The sequence below is a fragment of the Schistocerca nitens genome, chromosome 9 (genome assembly GCF_023898315.1).
Source record: "Schistocerca nitens isolate TAMUIC-IGC-003100 chromosome 9, iqSchNite1.1, whole genome shotgun sequence".
In the NCBI taxonomy this organism is placed as follows: domain Eukaryota; kingdom Metazoa; phylum Arthropoda; class Insecta; order Orthoptera; family Acrididae; genus Schistocerca; species Schistocerca nitens.
Genome location: NC_064622.1, coordinates 414,989,510 through 415,014,535, shown reverse-complemented (window position 1 = coordinate 415,014,535; position 25,026 = coordinate 414,989,510). Strand labels below are relative to the sequence as shown.

The 25,026-nt window shown below is 40.5% G+C and overlaps 1 protein-coding gene across 3 annotated transcripts in view; it reads right to left on the bottom strand.

Annotated features, from left to right (window-relative positions):
• Positions 1 to 25,026, bottom strand: part of LOC126203200 (lebercilin) — a 201,566-nt gene that overhangs the window by 150,252 nt on the left and 26,288 nt on the right. For all 3 annotated transcript variants that reach the window (XR_007540240.1, XM_049937442.1, XM_049937443.1), the window contains exon 2: positions 5,635 to 5,733. Coding sequence is in view for 2 of the 3 variants with exons in the window: in XM_049937442.1 (XP_049793399.1) it covers positions 5,635 to 5,696 (62 nt within the window). In the remaining variant the exon portion in view is untranslated. The remainder of the gene's footprint in view (positions 1 to 5,634; positions 5,734 to 25,026) is intronic.

The following is a 25,026-nucleotide window of genomic DNA, read 5'->3' as shown; positions in this document are numbered from 1 at the left end:
TAGTTTTCTTCAATTATTTGGTTCAAATGTGATGTTTTCAAATTTCTGATCCTTTGACACGCCACTTTCTTATCTGTTCTCATTTCTCCACTGGGCTCAAAATCATTGGTGCATTTGCTGTTACCCATCACAAATCAATTCTTTATTGTTTATTGGTTTCCTCTTGCATATGTTCTATGTGCGTGCGGCATTTGAAATGTACAACAATGCAAATTCATCAACCAACAAATGTCACAACGAAAGAATGGAGAAATTTGATGAAGAAGAGAGGAGAACTTTAACAAATATCTTAAGCTATGTACTGTCTATTTACGAGGAGAGATCTCTCCTTTCTGAAAAGTCTGCTGATTTTATAAATGCAAACACAATAATGATAGGCAAACAAATTGCAGAGGAAATGATTTGTCTCATGATGGAGAGTGTTATTGTTCAGGATGAGGATCTCATTTTAAACAGTGAGACTGATGAAGAGGATTTATATGACGAAGTAAGTCTTCCATATTACTATCTTTAATTTTTGGATTTTCTTGTCCACCATTAACATGAAAAATTTGTTCTTTGCCGTGTACCATCAACGATGAAGACATGGATGAATCTTTTAACCTATCCAATCTACAAGCACACATATATTCCATTAACATAGAAAGTAAAAACAGTTGCATTTGCTGAAGCCCATCCCAATTACTCAATGAAAAGTATTCAACAAAGTGGTTTTTCTCATTTACGCAGAAGAGAAAACTTTAGGAAATGGAAACAAGGTGTCAAACAAGGAGAAAGCGAATTCGATAAGATGTGTTGTGTCTAATTATAACGAAACATATGAAAAGTTTAAGGATGCTCGGATGTGGCACGAACAATTGACAACATGTACATTGCAACAATGGGTAATGGATATTGCCGTTCCGTATTTGTCGGAACACTTTTCATTATTTGCAAATAGGAAGTGGCCAAAGAATTTTAAAATAAAACACAGAATGTATAACAGGAAAGTGACTAAATTTCTTAGTGCAAATGATGTTGCAACACTTAAAGAAGCTGTAGAAACATCAGAACGATTTAGAAAAATAGTAGCGCTAATAATGGGCGATTACAATCCAATTCTAGAAAACAATACTGATCAAATGGGTTGCAATTATGGATCAACATATCATCAATCATTGGTGCTTCAGGGATCAAAAACAATTTTGGTGTGAAAGAGAAACTTAACAAAAGCTACATACACTCCTGGAAATTGAAATAAGAACACCGTGAATTCATTGTCCCAGGAAGGGGAAACTTTATTGACACATTCCTGGGGTCAGATACATCACATGATCACACTGACAGAACCACAGGCACATAGACACAGGCAACAGAGCATGCACAATGTCGGCACTAGTACAGTCTATATCCACCTTTCGCAGCAATGCAGGCTGCTATTCTCCCATGGAGACGATCGTAGAGATGCTGGATGTAGTCCTGTGGAACGGCTTGCCATGCCATTTCCACCTGGCGCCTCAGTTGGACCAGCGTTCGTGCTGGACTTACAGACCGCGTGAGACGACGCTTCATCCAGTCCCAAACATGCTCAATGGGGGACAGATCCGGAGATCTTGCTGGCCAGGGTAGTTGACTTACACCTTCTAGAGCACGTTGGGTGGCACAGGATACATGCGGACGTGCATTGTCCTGTTGGAACAGCAAGTTCCCTTGCCGGTCTAGGAATGGTAGAACGATGGGTTCGATGACGGTTTGGATGTACCGTGCACAATTCAGTGTCCCCTCGACGATCACCAGTGGTGTACGGCCAGTGTAGGAGATCGCTCCCCACACCATGATGCCGGGTGTTGGCCCTGTGTGCCTCGGTCGTATGCAGTCCTGATTGTGGCGCTCACCTGCACGGCGCCAAACACGCATACGACCATCATTGGCACCAAGGCAGAAGCGACTCTCATCGCTGAAGATGACACGTCTCCATTCGTCCCTCCATTCACGCCTGTCGCGACACCACTGGAGGCGGGCTGCACGATGTTGGGGCGTGAGCGTAAGACGGCCTAACGGTGTGCGGGACCGTAGCCCAGCTTCATGGAGACGGTTGCGAATGGTCCTCGCCGATACCCCAGGAGCAACAGTGTCCCCAATTTGCTGGGAAGTGGCGGTGCGGTCCCCTACGGCACTGCGTAGGATCCTACAGTCTTGGCATGCATCCGTGCGTCGCTGCGGTCCGGTCCCAGGTCGACGGGCACGTGCACCTTCCGCCGACCACTGGCGACAACATCGATGTACTGTGGAGACCTCACGCCCCACGTGTTGAGCAATTCGGCGGTACGTCCACCCGGCCTCCCGTATGCCCACTATATGCCCTCGCTCAAAGTCCGTCAACTGCACATACGGTTCACGTCCACGCTGTCGCGGCATGCTACCAGTGTTAAAGACTGCGATGGAGCTCCGTATGCCACGGCAAACTGGCTGACACTGACGGCGGCGGTGCACAAATGCTGCGCAGCTAGCGCCATTCGACGGCCAACACCGCGGTTCCTGGTGTGTCCGCTGTGCCGTGCGTGTGATCATTGCTTGTACAGCCCTCTCGCAGTGTCCGGAGCAAGTATGGTGGGTCTGACACACCGGTGTCAATGTGTTCTTTTTTCCATTTCCAGGAGTGTATTTGTATACAGCACAATGTGCTTTGACATTCACCAGTGAACTGCTACCACACGTGTTCCTATATATGTACGATGTTGGAAAAAAATTAAACCTAGGGGTGCTAAAGAAATTGAACGTTTTGAGCTAGAACATGAAAATGTGATTGTCACATGCTCACACTCAGGAAAATCAAAAGAACTGTACAGACAATATTTGCAAAATGTAATGAAACTACATGTCAAAGAAAATGATTTTTTGTTACTTGTTGAGTCGTGGAGTGCTCGGATGAACAACACATTATACAATGAAATATTTCTGAACAGTGCTGGAAAAACTACATGCACTGTGAAAATTATTCCTCCACAGTGTACTCCCCTGTGTCAGCCATGTGACATACTTTTTATCATATCATGAAAAATACTATAAAATAACTTCAGGGCGCACCTGAATTACTTCAAGATAAATGTGAAATTGCTAAATGTGAAGACGTAATCAAACTACATGCAACTGTTCACTGGATTCTATGAGCACCAGCTTTTCGAAACATGATTTGCCTGGTATAGATCAAACTTAAGTAATGAAAAGGCAGTATTTAGTTATGTCAATAAAGTGTGCTTCACGTTGAATCTGGTGAAGAAGCAATGTGAATGTAGAAAGGTAGCTTTAACATTTCGTCCACTGTGTGAGAACAAGTTGTGTTTTAAATGTTTATATGGCAATTACCGTCCACAAATTGTACATATCACAATGAAAAATAAATTTTTGTGAGTGCTGCACAAACAATAGGAATTCTGATAACTATTTTTTTAAAGTTGCTTGAGATTTTTAAATGATTAAATATTGCAAATATACAAATAAAAAATAATTAAAACAAGATGGGCAGATTCTAAATGAAAAAAGAATGACAGGAAAGCAATATAAGAACAAATAAAAAAGTTAATACGATGCTTAAAACATGGGAAAGGATAAGTGAAATAATCATGGACGTAGTTTCGATAAAAATTAAAAACACCACACATTAAAGGAATGTGGCAGGATTTGAACCCACCACCTTCAGTTTACCAGTCTAACATGCTATTCATTACACTACAATGGCAATTTGACAAATAGTGTTAATTATAATGCTCTAGAGCAGCTAATATCCCCCCCCCCCCCCCCCCGGGCATTTACCCATAAACAAGTGATACCTGGGATCCTCACCTACACCATTAAATAGCTGGTAGCAAAACGTCAATCCCACTGCTGGGGACCCCTCCTTATAAGACTAATAGTTTTCGCACTGCAGGGGATGGAAAAATGTCATTATTAAAAATGGTGGTTTAATAGTATAAAAGTAATGTTTATAGTTAAATGAAGTGGGTTAGGAAAAATTATTTAATGTTTGTTCAACATCTAAGTGTAGTAGATCCTTGTTAAAGGATAAACTGTGTTCTGAGGATGTAACAGAATAGAAAGGCAAGGTGGACATAAATAGCATGAAGAAAGGTACGTTGATGGATTGTGATCATGCACTTCTCTACCTCACAAGTCTGCAAATATAAGAGTGTCAGATAGTTCTCTGCCATATTACATCACAAAATGCAACCATAGGGTATTTCACGAAGTTACAGTGCGGCTCATCTTATGAATCACTGGTGATGCTGTGTGCAGACACTCCCAGGAAGCACTACTTCCTCTAACACGAAAGCTGCTGATCTACAGCTGTTAAGTGAGCTTTTATGTAAAATATGTTCCTATAAGCAATGGGTGAGAAGTGCCTAATTTGTAAGTGAGATGCTGTCATGGGCCTACATAGTGTTGGTGGGAAAAGGATTGGATCGGTAAATGTGGAATCTTGCTGCTGTCTGTCATTGACAATAAATTGTAAAGCCATGCAACCATGTTGTCAGAAAGATACTGCACTTCTCTCACCATTAATTGTGTTACTAGTAAACTGTACAAATCTCTTCCATCCAGGGTTTGCTGGAATTAAGTGACCTACTTCTGTTACAGAGGGGGCCAACTGAAGCCTCTCAGCCTCTTCAGATGCTGGGAGGTCTGAGGTGATGCACTTGACACCCTCAAACTGTGAAAAGTACTCCAGCCACTGATAGTGGAGACAATTAAATTGACAATGTTGAATACATATTGACAGCATGTTACACTTGGGGCATGGTCTTAAGTGTGGTACACAGTTCACAGGTCCAGCTGTTGAGTTTTTTTATAGAGTAGCTCATTAAACAACTGCAAACAAGAACTCACTCAATACATTGTGTGGTACACAGTTGACAGTTCCTGCTGTAGAACCATTTGACAGAATAGCTTATTTAAGAACTACAAATAAGTGCTCAGTTAATAAACTGAAGATAACTCCACTGTATAAAAACGAGCTCAGTGACATTATTTGTCTACTCACGAGAGAACTGGTTAGGAAACACTAAGGAGGTAGTTTATCTGTACACTGAAACATGAGTAGCAATCTAGATGGGGAAAGTTGCTTTTTCTGGAGGAACATTACAGCTGTCATAGAGGATGACTAAAAATCAATTTCCCTGTAGCTTTGTAGATTAGTGTGCATTTCTAGGGATAGTATCAGTAATTAATACCTATGTTCCTTGTACTGTTAACATACTTTATGGAAAACAAACACTTCCTGGCACATCTGCACATTGTGTCACCAGTGATTCCCAAGGTAAGCTGAGAAGGGTCGGTATAACTGTAAAATACCCGGTAGTTGCTTTTTGCAAATAGGTGGTAGAGAGAATGGGGAATTGCCTCATTTTGCAGACCTATGAAGGACGGAAGTGCATGACAACAATCCGGCAACCAACCTTCCCTCATGTTTCTAACCTCCAACCCCACCTTGCCACCCTTTTATACCACCATAACACAATTCAACCTTTAATAAGGTTCTACTGGACTTAATGTGGTACAAACATGAAGTATTCATTCTTAACCCACTTCATTAAACAATAAACTTCAGTTTTACACCTCTAAACAATTTCTCTTCTTTAATTTGCACGTATTCCTTACCTTACTGGAGAAAGTTTGTCCTTTTCTGATGGAACATGATCGACAGAAACTTCACCTTCCATATTTTTATCAATGCAATTCCTTTCATTTATGGTACCTCTGCGAAAGTAAAACATATTTTTGTTAAGGATCAAAAAATTAGTTTTCTTCATTTTAATATTTTTACTTAGGTTATGATAAAACAGGTAAATGTTTTGATGTAGGTTTACCACAAAATTAATTGAAAGGGACATGTAGATAGCAATATTATCTTATTCTTATATCAAGTACAGCAATAAAATCACACAATTCAATCACAGTTTTGATTGCACATGCAACTGACCTTACATTACATTTTAATGACTTTGCACTATATGTCTAAACAATCTACACATCATCCACTTAAAGCATACATTTGACTCCATCGAAAAAAATGTTAGAAAATAATTTAAATTTATAAAATGCGATATCCATCATTATAATTTGTTTAATCTTACATATAAGTACTGCCTATATTTCCAAGTGAAATAATGTCCCTCAACAATGACTTTACTCATGACCAAAACAGAAACAATTATTCGTCATTGCCCACTTCTAAATTCTGAAGGCTGTCTCATTTCACAGACTGTCAGTATTTTAGGTAATGATTCCTCAAATCTGCCATTATTGCATCTTTTGAATATCTAACTATCACACAGTTTCTCCAGCAGCCACTAGAATTAGGTGTCAGGCAAGTGCAGCCCTTGGGAGTGAGAGGATACACTCTACTTGACAGGAACTGGACTTGGTGTCAAGGAGAGTACCATCATTATATCTGACGATACTGATGAATCTTTCAGCATTATCCTGGAACTGGGTAGGGAGTGCTACTTGGGCACTGGCCAAATGGATGAAACAACGGATTTTGGAGTTAGAGAAAGGGCTAAAATTTGAACCTACACCCTGTCATCATCCAAAATGTTACCATTGGAATAGGAAAGGCAATATCATCCACTCCACAGTGATTTTGCAAACCAAATTAGAGGCAACACCAGTTGTATTCAAAAGTCTCCATTCACAAAGTTCTTGAATAGAAAGGCAATATCAAAGCTCCACAGCAATTTTGCCAAGAAAGTTAGGTGGACCACCAGTTGCATTCAGACAGTCTCCATCCACGAAGTTCAACACCACCTCAACAAAGGACAGTGTCCCGAGACTTGAGAGATAAAAAGGATATTGTCTTTTCTCACCTGTTGATCAGGATAATGATACTATAACTTTCTCACAAATCGTACATAATGACAAGTCATTGAAATTGCTCAGTGATCCTGCACACTGCTCATTAAATAATATTCTGACTAGCAAGATTCAGAGGTAAACACTGAACTCTTTTTGAGAAGCCAAAAGGAGTTCAATTGCAGCCAAAGTAATTCAGGGTGCCACTAACAGACTGCTGCTCCTTCAAGACTCTATGGCTACCAAAAACCTACAAGGATTGGGTCTCCCTTTGACCTGCTGTTTAAGTAACATTTGAGCATCCACTTCTTTTGTACCTAAACATCTTTCATTACTTCTGGGACAGCTCATAGGCAAATGCGACCACCATCTGGAACTCAAAGGACTTCATAAGGCACCTGAAAACGCTTAGCCTACAACCAATGGATCTCTTAGTTTGTATTGACAATGTGTATTTACAAAAATTCCTTCACAGGATTCTTTGAAACTAATAAGCAGCAAGTATGAGGAGGATATTGTGATGCTCTTTAGACATGTACCAACTTCCATAAGCTTTTTATTCAATAATGAAGACCGTAAAGGTATGTTAATCTGGCATCCAACGGTCCAGCATGTTCAATAATCCAGCATTGCTTCAAACATATTGAATATTTCACATGTGTACAACAAAATTCGGTCAAGCTCGGCAGTGGCCAACAATTACAAGTTGTGAAGTGGCAACAATTGTTCCAGTCGTTGATCCGACAGCTTCGTTATGAACCAATTATCTACAGAGATTAAAAAGCGGTTCTTTAAAGTGTAATCACAATTAGTGCTGTGTGTTGTTGTGGGCATGTTTTCGCAACCAAGCAAGTCTTGAAACAAAATGGAACTGAAATGTAAATATGTTACACTTACAATACAACAAAAGCTTGACATCATTAATCAGATGGAGAATGGTGAGAATAAAAGTTAGATTATGGAAGAATATAATGCTGGTTCTCCAACAATCTAATATATTAAAAAAAAAAATTGACTCACAAACAGTTGCAATAAAACACAATAACTCATGAAAAACATTGAAAAAGGCCACACTAGACCAGCTGGATGAAATTTTGTACAAGTGATTCTGTACCAAAAGGCCCGTAGAAAAACATGTAACTGGATATATGAATATGGAAAAAGGTAAACAGTTCCATAATGATTTGGGGTTATCAAAAATTAAATGTGTATTTTCTTACAGTTGGTTACAAAACTAGTCACAGAATTTGAAACTTGATGTAAGTGGACAGTTGTAATTGGCAGATAAAAATGCAGCTGAAGACTAAAAAGAAGCTTCTTGCAATTTGGTTTAACATCATAACTTAGCTACTAGTCAAATCTACAATGCCAATGAAACAGGCCTACTTCGGCGCTGTTTGCCATTTCAACTTTTGGCAGGTATAGAGATGAAAAGTGTGCCAAAGATTCAAAAATAAATAAAAACACCACCTAAGGATAAACTGACAATTTTATTGTGTTCAAATGCTTCAGGTGACCACATGTTGACACCTTATGTTATTGGCATGTACAAAAAGCCAAGAGCTTTAAAAGGCATTTTAAATATTCCTGTAATTTGTGGAACTCATTCCAATGCATCTATGACCTCAGAATTGTTTAAGAACTGGTTTTTTTTTTCATAATTTCATATAAGAGTCAGTTTTAAGAAAAACTGGATTTTCCTGAATGAAGCAGAGTTGTACTGTTGTTATGTAACTGTACAGCTAACCTTCCGGCATCTGAACTGATCTCAGGGAATACATTCACCACTTATCTTCCAGCAAATATTACTTTTCTGATCCAGCCAATGGATCAGGGAGTAATTCAAAATTTCAGATGTTTTTGAAGAGCTCCTTTTTTTTCCAAGAGCTTAGCAATTCAGACTGTTCAGCAATGGATTTTCAGAAAAAATTAGCATTAAAGATGCTATTTTAGGAACCACTTTGGCATAGAATAAAGATAAGACTACTACTCTTTGGAAATCTTGACAAAAATTCTGGCCAAAAGCCTAGAAAGGTGAAACAGCCTGCACTATCCCAACCGAAAATTATGCTGTTGTTAAACTGTTAGATGTTGCTCGAAATGAAATGAGAAATTTGTCTCAAAATGAAGTTTTGGATGGGATACACACTGACAATGAAGACCCTGTAGTTGAAGAAATATCAGACAAGTTGATAAGGCTCAAACAAGGACTTCAACCACATCACCTCCACCTACCTGTAATGAAGCAGCTGCTGCTATTGGTACATTTATAAGATTTAGTGAATGCAGCAAGTCATCCAACACTGCACAACTTTTCAATTTGTGTACTATACATAATGACTTCTGGAAGAAAAAACTGGACTCAAAAACAAAAGTCACGTCTTATTTCAAGGGAATTAAGCAGAGAAAGTATGATAAACAATTGAACGCCAATCACACATTGTTTACCTTGTCTCTCACACTCTGTAAACTGCTAGTTTTAGACGACAGTTGGTTAATCTGGCATTTTCGGTAGTCTAGCACCATTAGAACCCATAAGGTACCGGATTAGTGGGTTTCTACTGTACTATGAACAACTAGGTGGAAGTCTCTCTGTGGTAGCCAACTATTTTATGGAGGAAGCACTACAGTCAGCTGCTTTAAAATCCTGGTGGTACATGGATGATACACTTATGGGGATGACCTTATGGAACCAGACTTTACCCATATCTCCAATTCTTTGACAGCTCAAGTTGCCGCGCGCAGGGTAGCCATGCAGTCTGAGGCGCCTTGTCACAGTTTATGCAGCTCCCCCTGTCGGAAGTTCAAGTCCTCCCTCCAGCATGGGTGTGTGTGTTGTCCTTAAATTAAGCAGTGTTTAAGCCTAGGGACCGATGACCTCAGTAGTTTGGTCCCACAGGAACTTACCACGAAAAAAATATAAAATTGCTCCATTTGAATACTCAGTTTATGATGCAGGTACACTGCCCGTCCTGGACATTTTAATACGAAGGAAAGTTGAGGGAATACTGGGGCATAGCATGTACTTTACATCTATTCACACTGGCTTATAATCTGCTCGAAATGACTTTTATTTGTAGGCTACAAATTATCACTACCTTGCACAATGTGATGGTGTGTTAAGTACTCTGATTCACAGAGCAGACGTTATGTCCAATTCTGATAGCCCGCCATGCAAGGGACACAACCTAGAGCAGTTTTCCAAGAAAATGGCTATTGTGGAAGAAAAAATTCATCACACATTCCAGTTAAAACGACTCCAGCCAAGGGAACAAAATGAAGAAAAGGGGACAACCACTAGCAATCATTTCATGCCATACTTTGGCAATATAATCTCAAGTATTGGAAGAGTCTTCGACAAACACAACAGACTCAACCAGAAACTCCATAAATTTAGCTGCAGATTTCTGGACCTTTGTAGTGGGGTGGAGATTTGGAGCATTCTACACAGGTCATGGGTGGATTGCACAGAGAAATCAGTAACTTGTGTAACGGAATACTTGTGGAATGTAAGTATATAGATTTTTTTTTTAAGGTCAGGCAAAAGTTTGAAGTTCTTTGATGAAAGCTCATCAGTCAATATGATGAGAGCAAAATCTAATAATATACAAGACAGATGCACTTTCAATGTCAAGATTTTAAAAGTAAATTTCCGAAGTATGCATAACAAAATCGCTGAATTTGCAGCCCTCTTGGAAAGCAGCGGCATCCAGATCATACTCGGAACCAAGAGTTCCAGCAGCACACTACTAACCTGCTGCACTCGAATATTACGGGATTGTTTTTCCTAATCTTCATTAACTCACAATTTTCTACATTTAGAGCTAGCTGCCATTCATCACACCAACTAGAAATTTTGTTTAAGTCATCTTGTATTCACCTACAGTCACTTAACGACAACACCTTCCCAAACACCACAGCATCATCAGCAACAACCACAGACTGCTGCTTACCCTGTCTCTCAGACCATTTATATATACAGAAAATAACAGCACCCCTATCACACTTCCCTTGGGCACTCCTGAGGATATCCTTGTCCCTGATAAACACTCAGTGTCGAGAACAAAATACTGGGTTCTTTTACATAAGAAGTCTTTGAGCAACTCACATACCTGGGAACCTATGCTGCATGCTTGCACCTTTGTTAATAGTTTGCAGTGTGACATTGTATCAAATGCTTTACGGAAATCTACGAATATGGAATCTGCCTGTTGGCCAGCATTCATGGTTCGCAGGTTCTCATGTGAGAAAAGGGCAAGCTGTTTTTCACAAGAGTGATTCTCTCTACAACAGTGCTGATTTGTGGACAGTTGCTTTCCCTCTCAAGGAAATTTATTATATTTGAACTCAGAGTATGTTCACGGATTCTGCAGGAAATCAATGTTAATGTCATTTAGTCATAGAGAAATTATGGACAAGTTTGTAAATCACGCTCTGGAGCAGTATGTGCCTAGTAAGTGGATTAAGAATAGACAAGGCCCATCATGGTTTAATAATAAAATTGGGAAATGCTGAGAAAACAGGGATTATTGCACTCTCAGTTCAAAAAAGAATACCAAAATATCGACAGGGAAAAGTTAATAGAAATTCATGCACCTATAAAAACATCAGTGCATGAAGCACCCACTGCCATATGTTAGCATAAGACTTTGCTGAGAATTCTAGAAAATTCTGGTCCTACATGAATCAATACCAGTCTGGTGTGGCAATACAATCCAGTCCAAGGAAAGCTGAACTTTTAAATACCATGTTTTAAGAATCATCCACACAGGAGAGTCATAAAGACACACCAATGTTTGACCGCAGTACAAACTCCCATATGTAGAACATAGAAATAGGCATTACTGGTGTTGAAAAGTAGTTGAAAGTTGAAAACAAAAAAGTCACCATGTTCAGATGAAATCTCAATTTGGTTTTACGTAGAGTACTCCTTGACATTGAACTCATACTTAGCTTGCATTTATTGAAAATCTCTTGCAGTGGAAAGTCCCAAGTGAACAGAAAATGCACAGGCGACGCCTGTGTGTACAAAAAATAAAAGAATGGACCTGCAAAATTATGCACCAACATCCTTAACACTAGTTAGCTGCAGAATTCTTGAACATATTATAAGTTCAAATATCATAAATTTCCTTACGGAAGCAAAGGCTAAATCAACACAGATTTAGAAAGCACCGCTTATGCAAAATTCAGCTTGCCCTTTCCTCACATAATATCCTGAAAATCATGGATGAAAAGCAACAAGCAAATTTCAAATTCCTACATTACCAGAAAGTTTCTGACATGATGCCACACTACAGCCCATTAACGAATGTCTGAGGATACGGAATACATTCTCAGATATGAGAGTGGTTTGAAGACTTTATAAGCAATAGAAACCATTATGTTGACCTGGATGGTGAGTGTTCATCACAGGTAAAGCTATTGTCATGAGTGTAGCAGGACCACTCTTATTCTCCACATGCATAAACGATCTGATGGACAGGGTTAGCAGCAATCTACACTGTCAGTTGATGATGCTGTTGTTCTAAATGTGGGAAAATGTAAGTTAATGGAGATGACTAGGAGAAACAATCCTGTAGTGTTTGAATACAATTAGTGGTGTGCTGCTCAACACAGTTATGTCTACTATATACTTAGGCACAAAAAGCATGTAATGTCAATTGTAGGGAACGTGAATGGTCAGCTTCAGTATACTGGGAGAAATCTAGGGAAATGTGGTATATCTATGAAGGAGATTGTATACAGAAAACTTGTATGATCAATTCTGCTCGAGTGTTCTGTGAATCCTACCACGTCAGAATTAAGGAAGACATTGAAGCAATTCACAGGGGCATGCTGCTAGATTTATTATCACTGGGTTTTGTTTTGTCTGTTTGGTTTTGCTTTAGGGTGTAATAAACAGCTGGGGACATATGCATCCAAGTCCAAACTAGGGAACAAACACAGAGTGGAGTTAAACTAGAGAGAGTTTGGAGAAGCAGCATTTGCAACAGGCTGCAGAACTTTCCTCCTATTGCCACCAGAATACATCGTGCATCAGGACCACAGAAGACAAGATGAAAGAAATAACGGCTCATATGGAAGCATTTCAAGTGGATCAGGAAAGGGAATGACTAACGATGGTATGGGGTACCCTTCACCATGCGTCGTTGTATGATGGTTTACGCAGTACGTATGTAGATGTAGCCGTTATGATCCCCTATATTTTACATTAATATTAGTTCTTGAATAGTGAATTCTTTAGACTACTGTAATTTTTTTGGCATCAGACTTGACAGCACTGCTAAATATCTTTGCTCCCAATGTACATGTTTCACTTTAACACACTGTAACAAAGTACTTAACAATGTGCCTAGTTGACAAGTGCCCCATCAAGCTCCTGCTCTCATTACACCACATAACTAAATAACTAAGTAAGAGAGAGAGAGAGAGAGAGAGAGAGAGAGAGAGAGGATAAAGATCTCTTGAAATCATAAATCGTTTGTTGTATTAAACACTGAATTTATAAAGAGTCTCTTGAAATCAGGAACAGTTCGTATTAAGTTTACAGAAAATGTCCCTACTATGTACATTCACTATGCATTAGCGTTCATATGCTTTCACAACTACACTCGAGTTAGTCACAACTTTACAGATTCATTCCAGTAATTATAAAATACAAGTCTTCTATAAATTATATGCGAGTGCAGGCTTTCTCAGTGAATTTCATATATGAAGACTTCACGGGTTGTCAGCCGAGTAGCATCGTCATCTCGTAGCAACGTTTCGATGGAATGCGTCTCCATCATCTTCAGGCGAAGTGTCGGGATATCGTCGGTCGTGGGCTTATATCTCTGCTGGACCGCTCTCTGCTTCCCGCGGCCGGCCAATTACGCGCCCGCGGAATCGCCCGATGCGCCTGGATCAGTGGCAGAACGAAAGGCACTACAGGCACTCAGCGAAGACCAGGACATAGTGGTCTTGGCAGCGGACAAAGGCAACGCCATGGTGCTGCTTAAATCAGAAGACTATAGGCAGAAAATCGACGCCCTCCTGCAAAATCCTGCCTATAAAAGACTAAGGAAGGACCCCACCACAACAGTGACCCGCAAGACCATTGAGATGCTCAACAACTTGGGACTAGAGAAGGATATCATCAGGAAGCTGTACCCGAGGGCACCGGCACCACCACGTCTCTATGGCCTACCAAAGGTCCACAAAGAAGGTGTCCCATTATGACCTATTTTAAACACTATTAACTCGCCAACATATGGTATTGCTAAGCATTTATCACAGATGCTAAAACCCTTGGTGGGTTACGGTCCACACCATGTGAAAAACTCAGCTGAGTTTGTAAAAGTACTACAGGGAATGCAGCTGAAAAATGAAGACCTACTAGTCAGCTTCGATGTAACATCCTTATTCACACCAGTACCAATAGATGACTCCCTGGCTTTACTCGAAGAACACTTTGAGGAGGATATCATCAAGCTCTTTCGCCATGTTCTAACCACCACCTATTTCAAGTGTGGTGGGAAGTTCTACGAACAGATAGATGGTGTAGCTATGCGCTCCTCCCTAGCACCGGGCATAGCCGACCGATACATGGAGCACTTCGAAAAGCTAGCGCTGGACACTGCTAAACACAAGCCAAAAGCCTTCTACAGGTACGTTGACGATACCTTTGTAGTTTGGCTACATAGCAGGGACAAACTGCTAGAGTTCCATCAACACCTCAACAGCATATATGGAAATATCAAATTTACCATGGAGATAGAAGAGAACAGAAGCTTACCCTTTCTGGATATCCTGATCACAACAACATGGTCAGCATGCTGGGACACGTAGTGTATAGAAAGAAAAAAATACACGGACCTCTATCTTAATACCAATAGCTGCCACCACCCTGTGCAACGCAATGCTGTACTCAACACCTTAGTGCACAGGGCCAGGAAAATTGCAACACCTAAAGGACACCTTCAAGAAAAATGGATACAGTGAGACACAAATAAGGAGAGCTATGAAGACCGCCCACAAGAAGAGAGAAGAGAGACCGGACGAAGATGAAGCAATGGGCTGTGCGTTCTTGCCATACACAGGTCCTCCGACGTCCAAGATTGCGAGAATTCTCAAAAAACAAAGTGAAGACCGTTTTCTGCGCAGCAGGTGAAGACCGTTTTCTGCGCAGCAGGTGAAGACCGTTTTCTGCGCAGCAGGAAAAATCAAAGACCTTCTCGGTTCAACCAAGAATCCACTAGGTCTGACGGCACCAGGTGCGTACAAGATCGGATGCGAATGTGGGAAGCAATATATAGGACAGACGCAGCGTTTCATCTCATAGCGCCGCAGTGAACACATTAGGGATGTACGCTTGGGCCGGACCAACAAATCTGCTGTGGCAGAACATAGTATTGACGAGAAGCACACCTTCGATTTCGAGGACACAAAGAAAATATGCAGTACAAACAGATTTTGGGACTCAGTAATCAAAGAGCCCATAGAAATACGATTGCACGACAACCTAATCAACCGCGACAGTGGCTACCATCTCAGCACAGCCTGGGAGCCTGCAATCAGGAAAATCAGAGAAGAACGTTCTGTTACACCAAGGGCTGCGGACGGAGCAGACAGAGACGGACGCTGGGACTCGAACCCCGTGCACGCATCTCCCCCACCACCGGCCGATCCAGGCACATCGGGCGATTCCGCGGGCGCGTGGTTGACCGGCCGCAGGAAGCGGAGAGTGGTCCAGCAGAGATATAAGCCCGCGACAGACGATATCCCAACACTTCGCCTGAAGATGATGGAGACGCATTCCATCAAAATGTTGCTACGAGACGATGATGCTACTTGGCTGATAACCCGTGAAGACTTCGTATACTTCTATAAATTATTTATTCATTTTTGGAGTTCTATATTTTCCAAAATATTACATGTACAAATATGACCAATGCATGAACAGCAATGTAAACTCACAAAGTTTGCACTGTGCACACTAGTTGGCATTACGACTGTGGTGCCTTGACAAAATGGTGGAAAAGCAAGGAAAGACTTTTTGTGTATTGGAATATGAGAGATGTTTCTCTGTTACACAAATGCAGTGTGCGTTCAGAAAGAATTTGGAAAAGAACCATTATGTAAACAGAGCTTTGTGCAATGGATCCACAATTTACATCCACTGGTTGCCCCTGTAAATAAAAAAGTACCAATTGACCAAGTGTGCCATATGCAACAACGGAGAGGGTGAGAGAAAGAAACCTCAAATTTGGAAAACTGCAGCAAAGTCTGCAGAAAATTTTGTGATGGCAGTTACTTTTCAAACCATACTGTCTGCAGCTCACATACCAATTAAAACCAGAAGATTATGGACAGGGCTTTCGATTTTGCATCACAATGCAGGAAGCACTTGAGAACGAACATTTCACCTCCAAGTTCAGTGACAAAGTAACCTTTCATTTATCAGTAAAGGTTAATTGGCACAATGTGTGAGCTTGGGGCAACAAAAATTCTGATGAAATTGTGGCGCATGAACAAGATTTACCAATGGCTAAAGTTTTCCATGCAGTGACACAGACAAAGCTTTCTGGGCCAATTTTCTTCTCTGAGAAGGACTGTGATGTGTACCTCTTACCTTAATTTTTTGCAGTTGTGGTTGTTTCCACAAATGAGAATTTCATCTTCCAACAAGAGAAGAATATACTCATTGGGGCGTTGATGTTTATTGCTATCTAAATTATGAACTTCCACATTACTGGATTGGGTGTGGAGCAGAAAATAATGCTGATCTGTTCCCTCGGTCCCCAAGGTCACCTGAACTAATGTCTTATGAGTTTTTCATTTGGGGGTACACTGAGGACTGAGTTTACTTATCCACACTGTCATGAAGAGCTCAGGGAATGTATCAATGCTGCTGTGATGAGCACTGATAGGATGCTGATACATAAGATATGGAATAAACTTGACTGCCACTTGGACATGTGGCTCAAACACAGACAGCTGGGACCACAGCCCAGCAACTGAAACCAGACCACAGTTGCCAGTCAATGTCCTGCCATCTCAGCAACATCAGGAGACAAAGATTCCACAACTGGTGCTCCTGCATGAGGGCTGTCATGCAGGTCCTGTCGCATAAGTGACCAACCGCAACCTATCTATATGTTTCGACACAGCCTTGATACAGGGGGCCTTCCGTAATTGTCAGCAAGTGGAAACAGGATTTCAACCAGCAGGACCAGCCCATCAGCAACTAGTCACAGAAGGGCTATCTGATGATGCAGAGCCTGTGTCAGTCATTGTCGCATCCATGACTCTGCCTCCACTGGGCTGTGATCAATGACGGCTACCTGACTGTCCATCTCGGCACAGGTACACCACATCGCTGCCACATCGCCACCCCACAGCTATTAGCCGCCATCTGCCAGCATGCCGTAGTAGCCAGGGCACCGCTACCATTTACGGGAAACATCTGCATCAGCAAACCCGTACCAATGTGCTGGGATCTGAGAGTCACTTCCCACTGCCTGGAGTCAGTCTGTTTCAGATGTGCTGAATCATGTCTGCTCATGTTCATCATCAATGAAGTGGTCTATCAAATGATTGGCTGCCTTCTTTGCCCACTTCATTGCCAACCTCCAGCAAAAATCCACTCTCCCACTCCTACCCTGTAGTAAAAGCTTGCTACAGACACAAATAGAACGTTTGTAGAGTGCAAAATGCAAATCTGGTGAGTTTACTCCTCTGTTCATACATCAATCATATTATAATACTTTGAAAATATAAAGCTCTAAAAATGAATGAATCATTTATAGTAGTCCTTTATTTTGTGTTTCCCACGTCTCGCACAAAATTAACTTGAACTGAAAATTACTACAGTCAAACCTCCATATAATGATTACCGATACAACGATAAACCTAGGTACAGCGATAATTTTATATTGCCCCTGCTGATTTCCTATATGCACTTTGTTCATTACCGCTCCTTACAACGATTAAGTAAATTTTGCGACTCCCTGTTATAAGGAAGCTCACTATAGAGGTAGATATTGTTTATTTGGATACTAGACTTTCGGTGCTTTATTTCCAGAAGCTAGTACTACAGTACTCCATTTATTCTAGTGGTAAAGAGAATAGCATACAGCCACAGGCGAGCTGTACTGAGCAGCATACGTCAAAGAGCTCCTTTGTTTGAACAAGTATTTAGTTTGTCCATTGTTGAGCTTCAGTAGCAGACAGAAGTGTTTTGTTGGGCTCATACACAGCTTATCTCTGTGATTTTTGCAATCTGTGAATGTTCACTTTGGACTTCTCCAAGATTGGCTGGAACTCGGAAACAAATAAGATTGGAGATAAAAATAGAGGTTTTCAAGACACAGATAACGGAATGAAACAAGTAGACGTGGCGAGGAAGTATGGACTTGCACAATCACCGTTAGCTACATTCCTTAAAAAATGAAAAGAAATTGAAAAAACTTTTGTAGGTGGCCAATTTAACCCTTCAAGAAAAAGAATGAAGACGGCTGCTGCTGACGATGTGGACAGTGCTACACTGCAGTGGTTTAATCAGATTGCGTGCGCAGTATGTACCAATTAATGGTCCATTGATATGGCAAAAAGCCTTAGATTTTGCTAAGTTGCTTGGTGATTCTAATTTGACGGCAAGTAACAGACGGTTGCAAAGATTTAAGAACAGGCATGAGATTTTTTTTACAGTGATTTTGGGAGAAGAAAAATCAGCATGTTTAGGTGATGCAGAATTTGAGGAAAAATACCACGTGTAAACTGTTAGAAAAATGCGGTCTTGAAAACTTGTACAATGCAGATGAGACGGGATTGTTTTATCAACTGATGCCAGAGAAGATGATGGTCTTTAGGAGAGAAAAGTCTAAAGGAGGGAAGCAGCCTAAAGAACACCTAACTGTTCTTCTCTGCAGCAAGGTGTCAGGGACACAAAAATTGACGCCACTGGTGATCGGAGGATCAGCAAACCCACAGTGCTTCAAAAATGTAAGACGCTTACCAGGTAGGAGGGTACATACATATAATTTTACCTTCCCTTAATTTATACGTTAATTCAGTACAGTATGGCTTCAGCTGTAATCAAACTGCCTATTGGCTTCTGTCTCGGGTTCTTTGGCCGACGTTCATCTAATGATTTTTCTGACGTTTCGTCAGCACAAGTGGCTGGCATTGTCAAAGCTTCACCCTCCATTGCCGGTGGTGAACTGGAGCTGAGCTCACGGGCACAGACTATATGTACCTGGCACACCAACGTCCGAGGGCTTCTCCGCAGTCATTTCCGGTGCGGTTCTCCTCTTGCTACCTGCAACGATCATTCGCTGCAGTACGGGAAGCCAGGATCCATTAACCTTAAGGCTTTCCTCTTTCTTGTTCAAACTGTTTGCGTGTTTTTGTATTTCTACAGCTTCTCTGAACAAGCACGTGTGATAGTGCTTCTCTACAGCCAGAACTTCCGTGTCAGCGAATTTTATTATGTGGTCGGTCTCATTCAGTGCGTGCTCTGCCACGGCCGATTTCTCCACCTGCCCCAACCTGCAATATCACTTATGCTCTTTGAAAAGGTTTATATCGGAATGACTGGACGATCCATCAACACCAGGATCAAAGAGCATAAGCGACATTGCAGGTTGGGGCAGGTGGAGAAATCGGCCATGGCAGAGCACGCACTGAATGAGACCGACCACATAATAAAATTCGCCGACACAGAAGTTCTGGCTGTAGAGAAGCACTATCACACACGCTTGTTCAGAGAAGCTGTAGAAATACAAAAACACGCAAACAGTTTGAACAAGCAAGAGGAAAGCCTTAAGGTTAACGGATCCTGGCTTCCCGTACTGCAGCGAACGACCGACGCAGGTAACAAGAGGAGAACCGCACCGGAAATGACAGCGGAGAAGCCCTCGGACGTTGGCGCGCCAGGTACATATAGTCTGCGCCCGCGAGCTCAGCTCCAGTTCACCACCGGCAATGGAGGGTGAAGCTTTGACAATGCCAGCCACTCGTGCTGGCGAAACATCAGAAAAATCATTAGATGAACGTCGGCCGAAGAACCCGAGACAGAAGCCAATAGGCAGTTTGTCAACAAGTGGCCACGAAAGACTTAACAATTTTGTATTCAGCTGTAATGTTTAGCTATGGCCGTATTGTAAATGTGATTTCTTTTATTGCAGATAATTACAAGGCAAATCGAAACACATGGATGATGTCTACTCTTTCTATTTGAGTGTCTGCTTTCGCTAGATAAAGAAATGTGAATGAGGAATGAGAAAATTGCATTGCTGGTGGATAATTGAATGCACATAACAACATGCCAGCATTGAAGAACATTGAACTATGCTACTTCCCCTCAATCTGTACTTTGATTCTTCAGCCACTAGACATGGGGATAATTAAGAACTTTAAGAAAAAATACCATTCAGATTTAGTTCAACACACATAATATTGGTAATTTTCGCCTCGCAAGCACTAGTATACGCTCAACAGTAAATGCCTGGTGGCCTGAAGTTATCAAACAACTGTAATGTAAAAGAAATGAACCATCGAATAGCATCATCAGAATCTATTAGTCTTTATCTTTGCCACTCCTGCATGGCGGCAGTAAATCTCTATGTGCACATATCAATTAATGATATAAAAAGAATTTGTTTTTCAAGACAAACGAGGCATTGAGCGCATCACCTTTTACTGTTTCTATTCCATGAAAGGCAGGCGCGGACTTGCTGCGTTTCACAATCTGTATTTTATAATTTGTTCAAAATAGTCTGTAAATGTGCTGTTTGTCTTCTCAATCAGACAACATATAGTTTTATGTAATTAATTACGAGCAGGCACCATCAAGAGGGCATAAACTCAAGTATTGCCTGTGATGTGCAAAGTTTTTGTTAATATGCACCAGCTATTGTAACTGTCATATAAAAAAGTACGTAGCATTAAAAAAAGTATGCCATATATATATGAAGTGTGGTTATTTGGACAAATTATCCTTAAGTATCTCCATCTCCTCATTACTTGAATGTTAATCGTTTTGTATCAGTTTATCTCCAGAAATTACGATCACGCTGATGGACCGAACGCAGCAATGAGGCAGGAGGAACATTATCGTTTTCCTATCACTTTTGAAACAATCGTTTTTTTTTTTTTTTTTCCAATTGGATAGTGTTGATTTCTTTTAAAGTCAGTAAATCTTTTAGTTCCTTAGTGTCAATCCGGGTATGACTGCAGCGCGGTCATGAAAACGCGCGGAAATGATAATGTTGCTTCCTACCGATCTCAAATAAATTAATCTGCTGCTCCATGTCCAAAGAATGTCAGGTATTTAGTGACTTGTTACTATAAGATAATTCAATCAATCTATGATTCTGTCACCAAGTTACATAAAAAACATCATTATATCTTCAACAACACTACACACATGATGGCAAACATTGAAAGAAAGGTGAGCAATACCTACAGTTTCAATGTGAAGCAAGATTGTGACATGATTGCTAGTTCCTGGAACAGTGTACAGCTGAATGTGATTGTGAACTGCTGGAAAAATGCAAGAATTTCTGAAAGTGAAGATCTCGGTGAGAATGTTGTGGCGGATGAAATAACGCAGGATGATATTCAAAGTTATCTGGAGATTTATTCAGTAGTTACCAGTAAAACCATAGATACTTCAGTAGTTGAATACTTGTCAGTGGATGATGAGGCGAGTTTTTGAAGCATATACCGACGAATCTTATCATCAAGGAGTTAAAGGGTAATTTGGCTGCTGAAGATTCTGGCAATGACAGTGATGTGATAGTTGCAAATCCCACTCCTCTGATGGAGCTAACACGTCAGTTGGAAACAATTTGGCAAGTAGCATCTTCAATCCCCAGTGTTTCAGCACAGCAATTGACTGGGTTAGAGGAGATATAAAGACAATATTCGCAAGAGAATCTTTAAGAAAAAAAAAAAGAGGAAAATAAGTGAATTTTTCTGTACACAAAAGTAAGATACTCTACAGGTAAAGTATTAATAAATGGAGTGAACAAAATGAGTTTCATTATTTGTCTTTTAAGGTTATTTTTCATCAGAAAAGTACTACAGCAATGTACTTCTCAGCCATTAACACATGGCTCCTTGCTCCAAGCCACGATAACAAATCCTCATTATAACAATAACCCTGGGACAACAATTTAATTTTCATGGTCCCATGAAATTCATTGTATTGAGGTTTGACTGTATTACTTTTCACACCTAATTTAAGCACTCCAATGTGCAACTATACACACCAGTCTTGCCTGCAACCCCTTTGCAGACTCCCCGACACTACATGCGGTGCACCAAATTGGCAGGAGCAAAAATGCTCCTATACTGGGATGATGGGGTATAGATGCCATGTGACAAATTGTCAGGAGCAAAAAGGCTCCTATATTGGGACGAAGGGGTATCTTTATGTCCCTGTGGGCTGTAGGCCGCCTCAGGTAAGTGAGGGTAAGCTTCTGGACACCAGAAATGTATCAATATCTGTATCCTTCCACACTCTCACTACACTGTTTCTAAAATGCTAGAAATTAAGATATTGGAAAAGCAGAATGAATCTGCCTGATAACCAATTAAGAACGGACTACTAAAAGGCCAAATTTCCCAAAGGAATCCAAAAATTTCTAATAAATGAGAAAACAGTAATAGCACTTTCTTCATCAGTGATCAGAAAATTCTGACAGTGACAAAGACATCACATACACACTCACTCATTCATCACTATATGTAAGAAAATTACAATAATTGTTACAAGTTTTCATAATACAAATGTTATTATAAAGAGCACAAATTAAAAATTCATATTTCATAGACACTTCAAAAACTGTTTCTTTCCATTTTCAAATGTCACTATATCCACATTTACAATACAAAAAGATACCAATATTCTTTTGTTACTGATATGTTTTTACATTTCATATAGATATTCTGCATCACAAAATTATAAAAGATGATACAAAATTATTAAATATCCTCAAATGTTACAGTTCTTTCCTTCTTATCCCATCCCATAAGTCTCCCCTGACCCGGGATTCTGGGTGACTTTTCTGAACTGTACCCCTTCTCCTAAACCTCTACAGTTCTTTCCTTCACTGCCATTCCTTCCCCTTCAACTCTTCTGCTGGAAGAAGGAGCCACTGGCGGTGCATAAGTTTAACCTTTTTGTGTATGTGTTTTCTCCTGCCACAGCTTGGTGAGTAGATTTTTTTATCTGTCTAGTTACATTATACTTAAAAAAGTCAGTTGATTCAACACACAAAAATGTGCATTGTGCTTCATAGCTGGACAAAAAACGCAACTAGGCTGAAGATGATGATAATTATTATTGACAATAATACTACTACTGCATATGTGCTAAGAATGGCTAAGGTCTCAGTTTATTCATTTAAGAGAAAGCCATTGTTTATTGTGGATTCTGCTCATCTCAGAAAGGTGTAGGAAATAGATATAAATCAAAAGACATTCTATGCGCTGTAAGAGAAATCACTATGCAGACCCTTAGAAAACTTTTTAATTAAAAAAGTTATATGTGCTGAGGCATAATATGACTTGCAATGGATAGCTGACTTATACACCACCTCAGTATACTGCCACAAATGCTGTAAACAATATCCATGTGAGCTGCCTCTGGGTCTTCTGCTTGCTGTTGTGCTCAGCTCACTGGGAGTTGAAATTGATGAAGCTAGCTGAATGGCCAGCAGCTGCTGGCACTTCCTTTGTCCCTGGGTGTTTCTATCGTTAAGCAGTTCCAGATGACTGCCACACACTCCTCGCCAACTCATAGCACCAAAGAAAAGTAACACGCCGTGCATGTTGTGGGTCTAACTTATGACAATACACAGCTGCCATCCTGTACGAGGACTGTTCAAAAAATTCTGAAACATTCATAATTTCACACCAAAGGTGTGTTGGAGCGAAATGCGATTGGCATCCCCACACAAGTCTGAGTTTAATGTGCAACTGCTGTAAGTTGCACAGTTTGTAAATTTTGAGTTGGCAGAGTTAGAGCAGCAATTCATCTGCATTAAATTTAGCGTGAAACTCAAGAAAACCTTTTAAGGGACACACCAAATGATGCAGGAAGCCTACGGTGATGAGTGCTTAAGCCATACTCGGTGTTACGAATGGTCCACATTGTTTAAAAATGGCTGGACGGAAGTGAAAAATGACCCTCGTTCAGGATGCCCTTCTACCGACAACACTCATGTCAGGAACATCAATGAAATAACAAAATTGTGCGTGCCAATCGAATATTTACTGTCCAAGAGATTGCAGAAAAATGTAACATTTCAGTTGGATCGTGTCATGAAATCCCGACACAGCATTTTGGAATGCGCTGTGTTGCCACCAAATTTGTCCCATGGCTCATAAGTCAAGACCAGGAAGACCTTCACCTCGCAATCTGTGAATAGCTTTTGGATTGCGCAAATGAGAACAAGATGTTCCTTAAGAAAATAATAACTGGTGATGAGATGTGGGTCTATAGTTATGATGTTGAGACCAAGGTTCGATCTTCACAATGGGCAAGGAAAAGTTTCCCAAGACCAAAAAAAAGTTCATCAGGTCAGGTGAAACATCAAAGCCACGCTGATAGTTTTCTTTGACTTTGAAGGATTAGTTCATCATGAATTTGTGCCACAGGAACAAACTGTTAATCGATGGTACTATCGGGACGTGTTGTGACACCTGTGAGAAGGAAACGATCTGAAACGTGACAACACAATTCATGGTTATTGTATCACATTAATGCAGCCACACATTCATCCTTGTTGGCGTGTGACTACAGCACATAAAACAAAATCACTGTACTTTCTAGACCTGGCCCCTGAGAACTTTTTTTTAAATTATTATTATTTTTTTTTATTTCCAAAGTTGAAAACCCCATTGAAAGGAAGAAGATTTGCATCGACATACAAGATAAAAGAAAATTCACAGGTGGCGCTTCACGCGATCCTGCAGGTGTACCAAGACTGCTTTCAGAAGTGGAAACGGCATTGGGAGTGGTGTATCAACTATGGAGGAGAATATTTCAAAGGGGTCCAGGCACAATACATAAAAGGTAAGCACAGAAATATTTTGTGGATCAAATTCCGGAACATTTTGAAAAGACCTCATATGTGAGGTACCAAAAGTGCATTGCTGTATGATATATAAATGCTAAGCAGTCTGCTCTCTAATGTGATGGGTTTT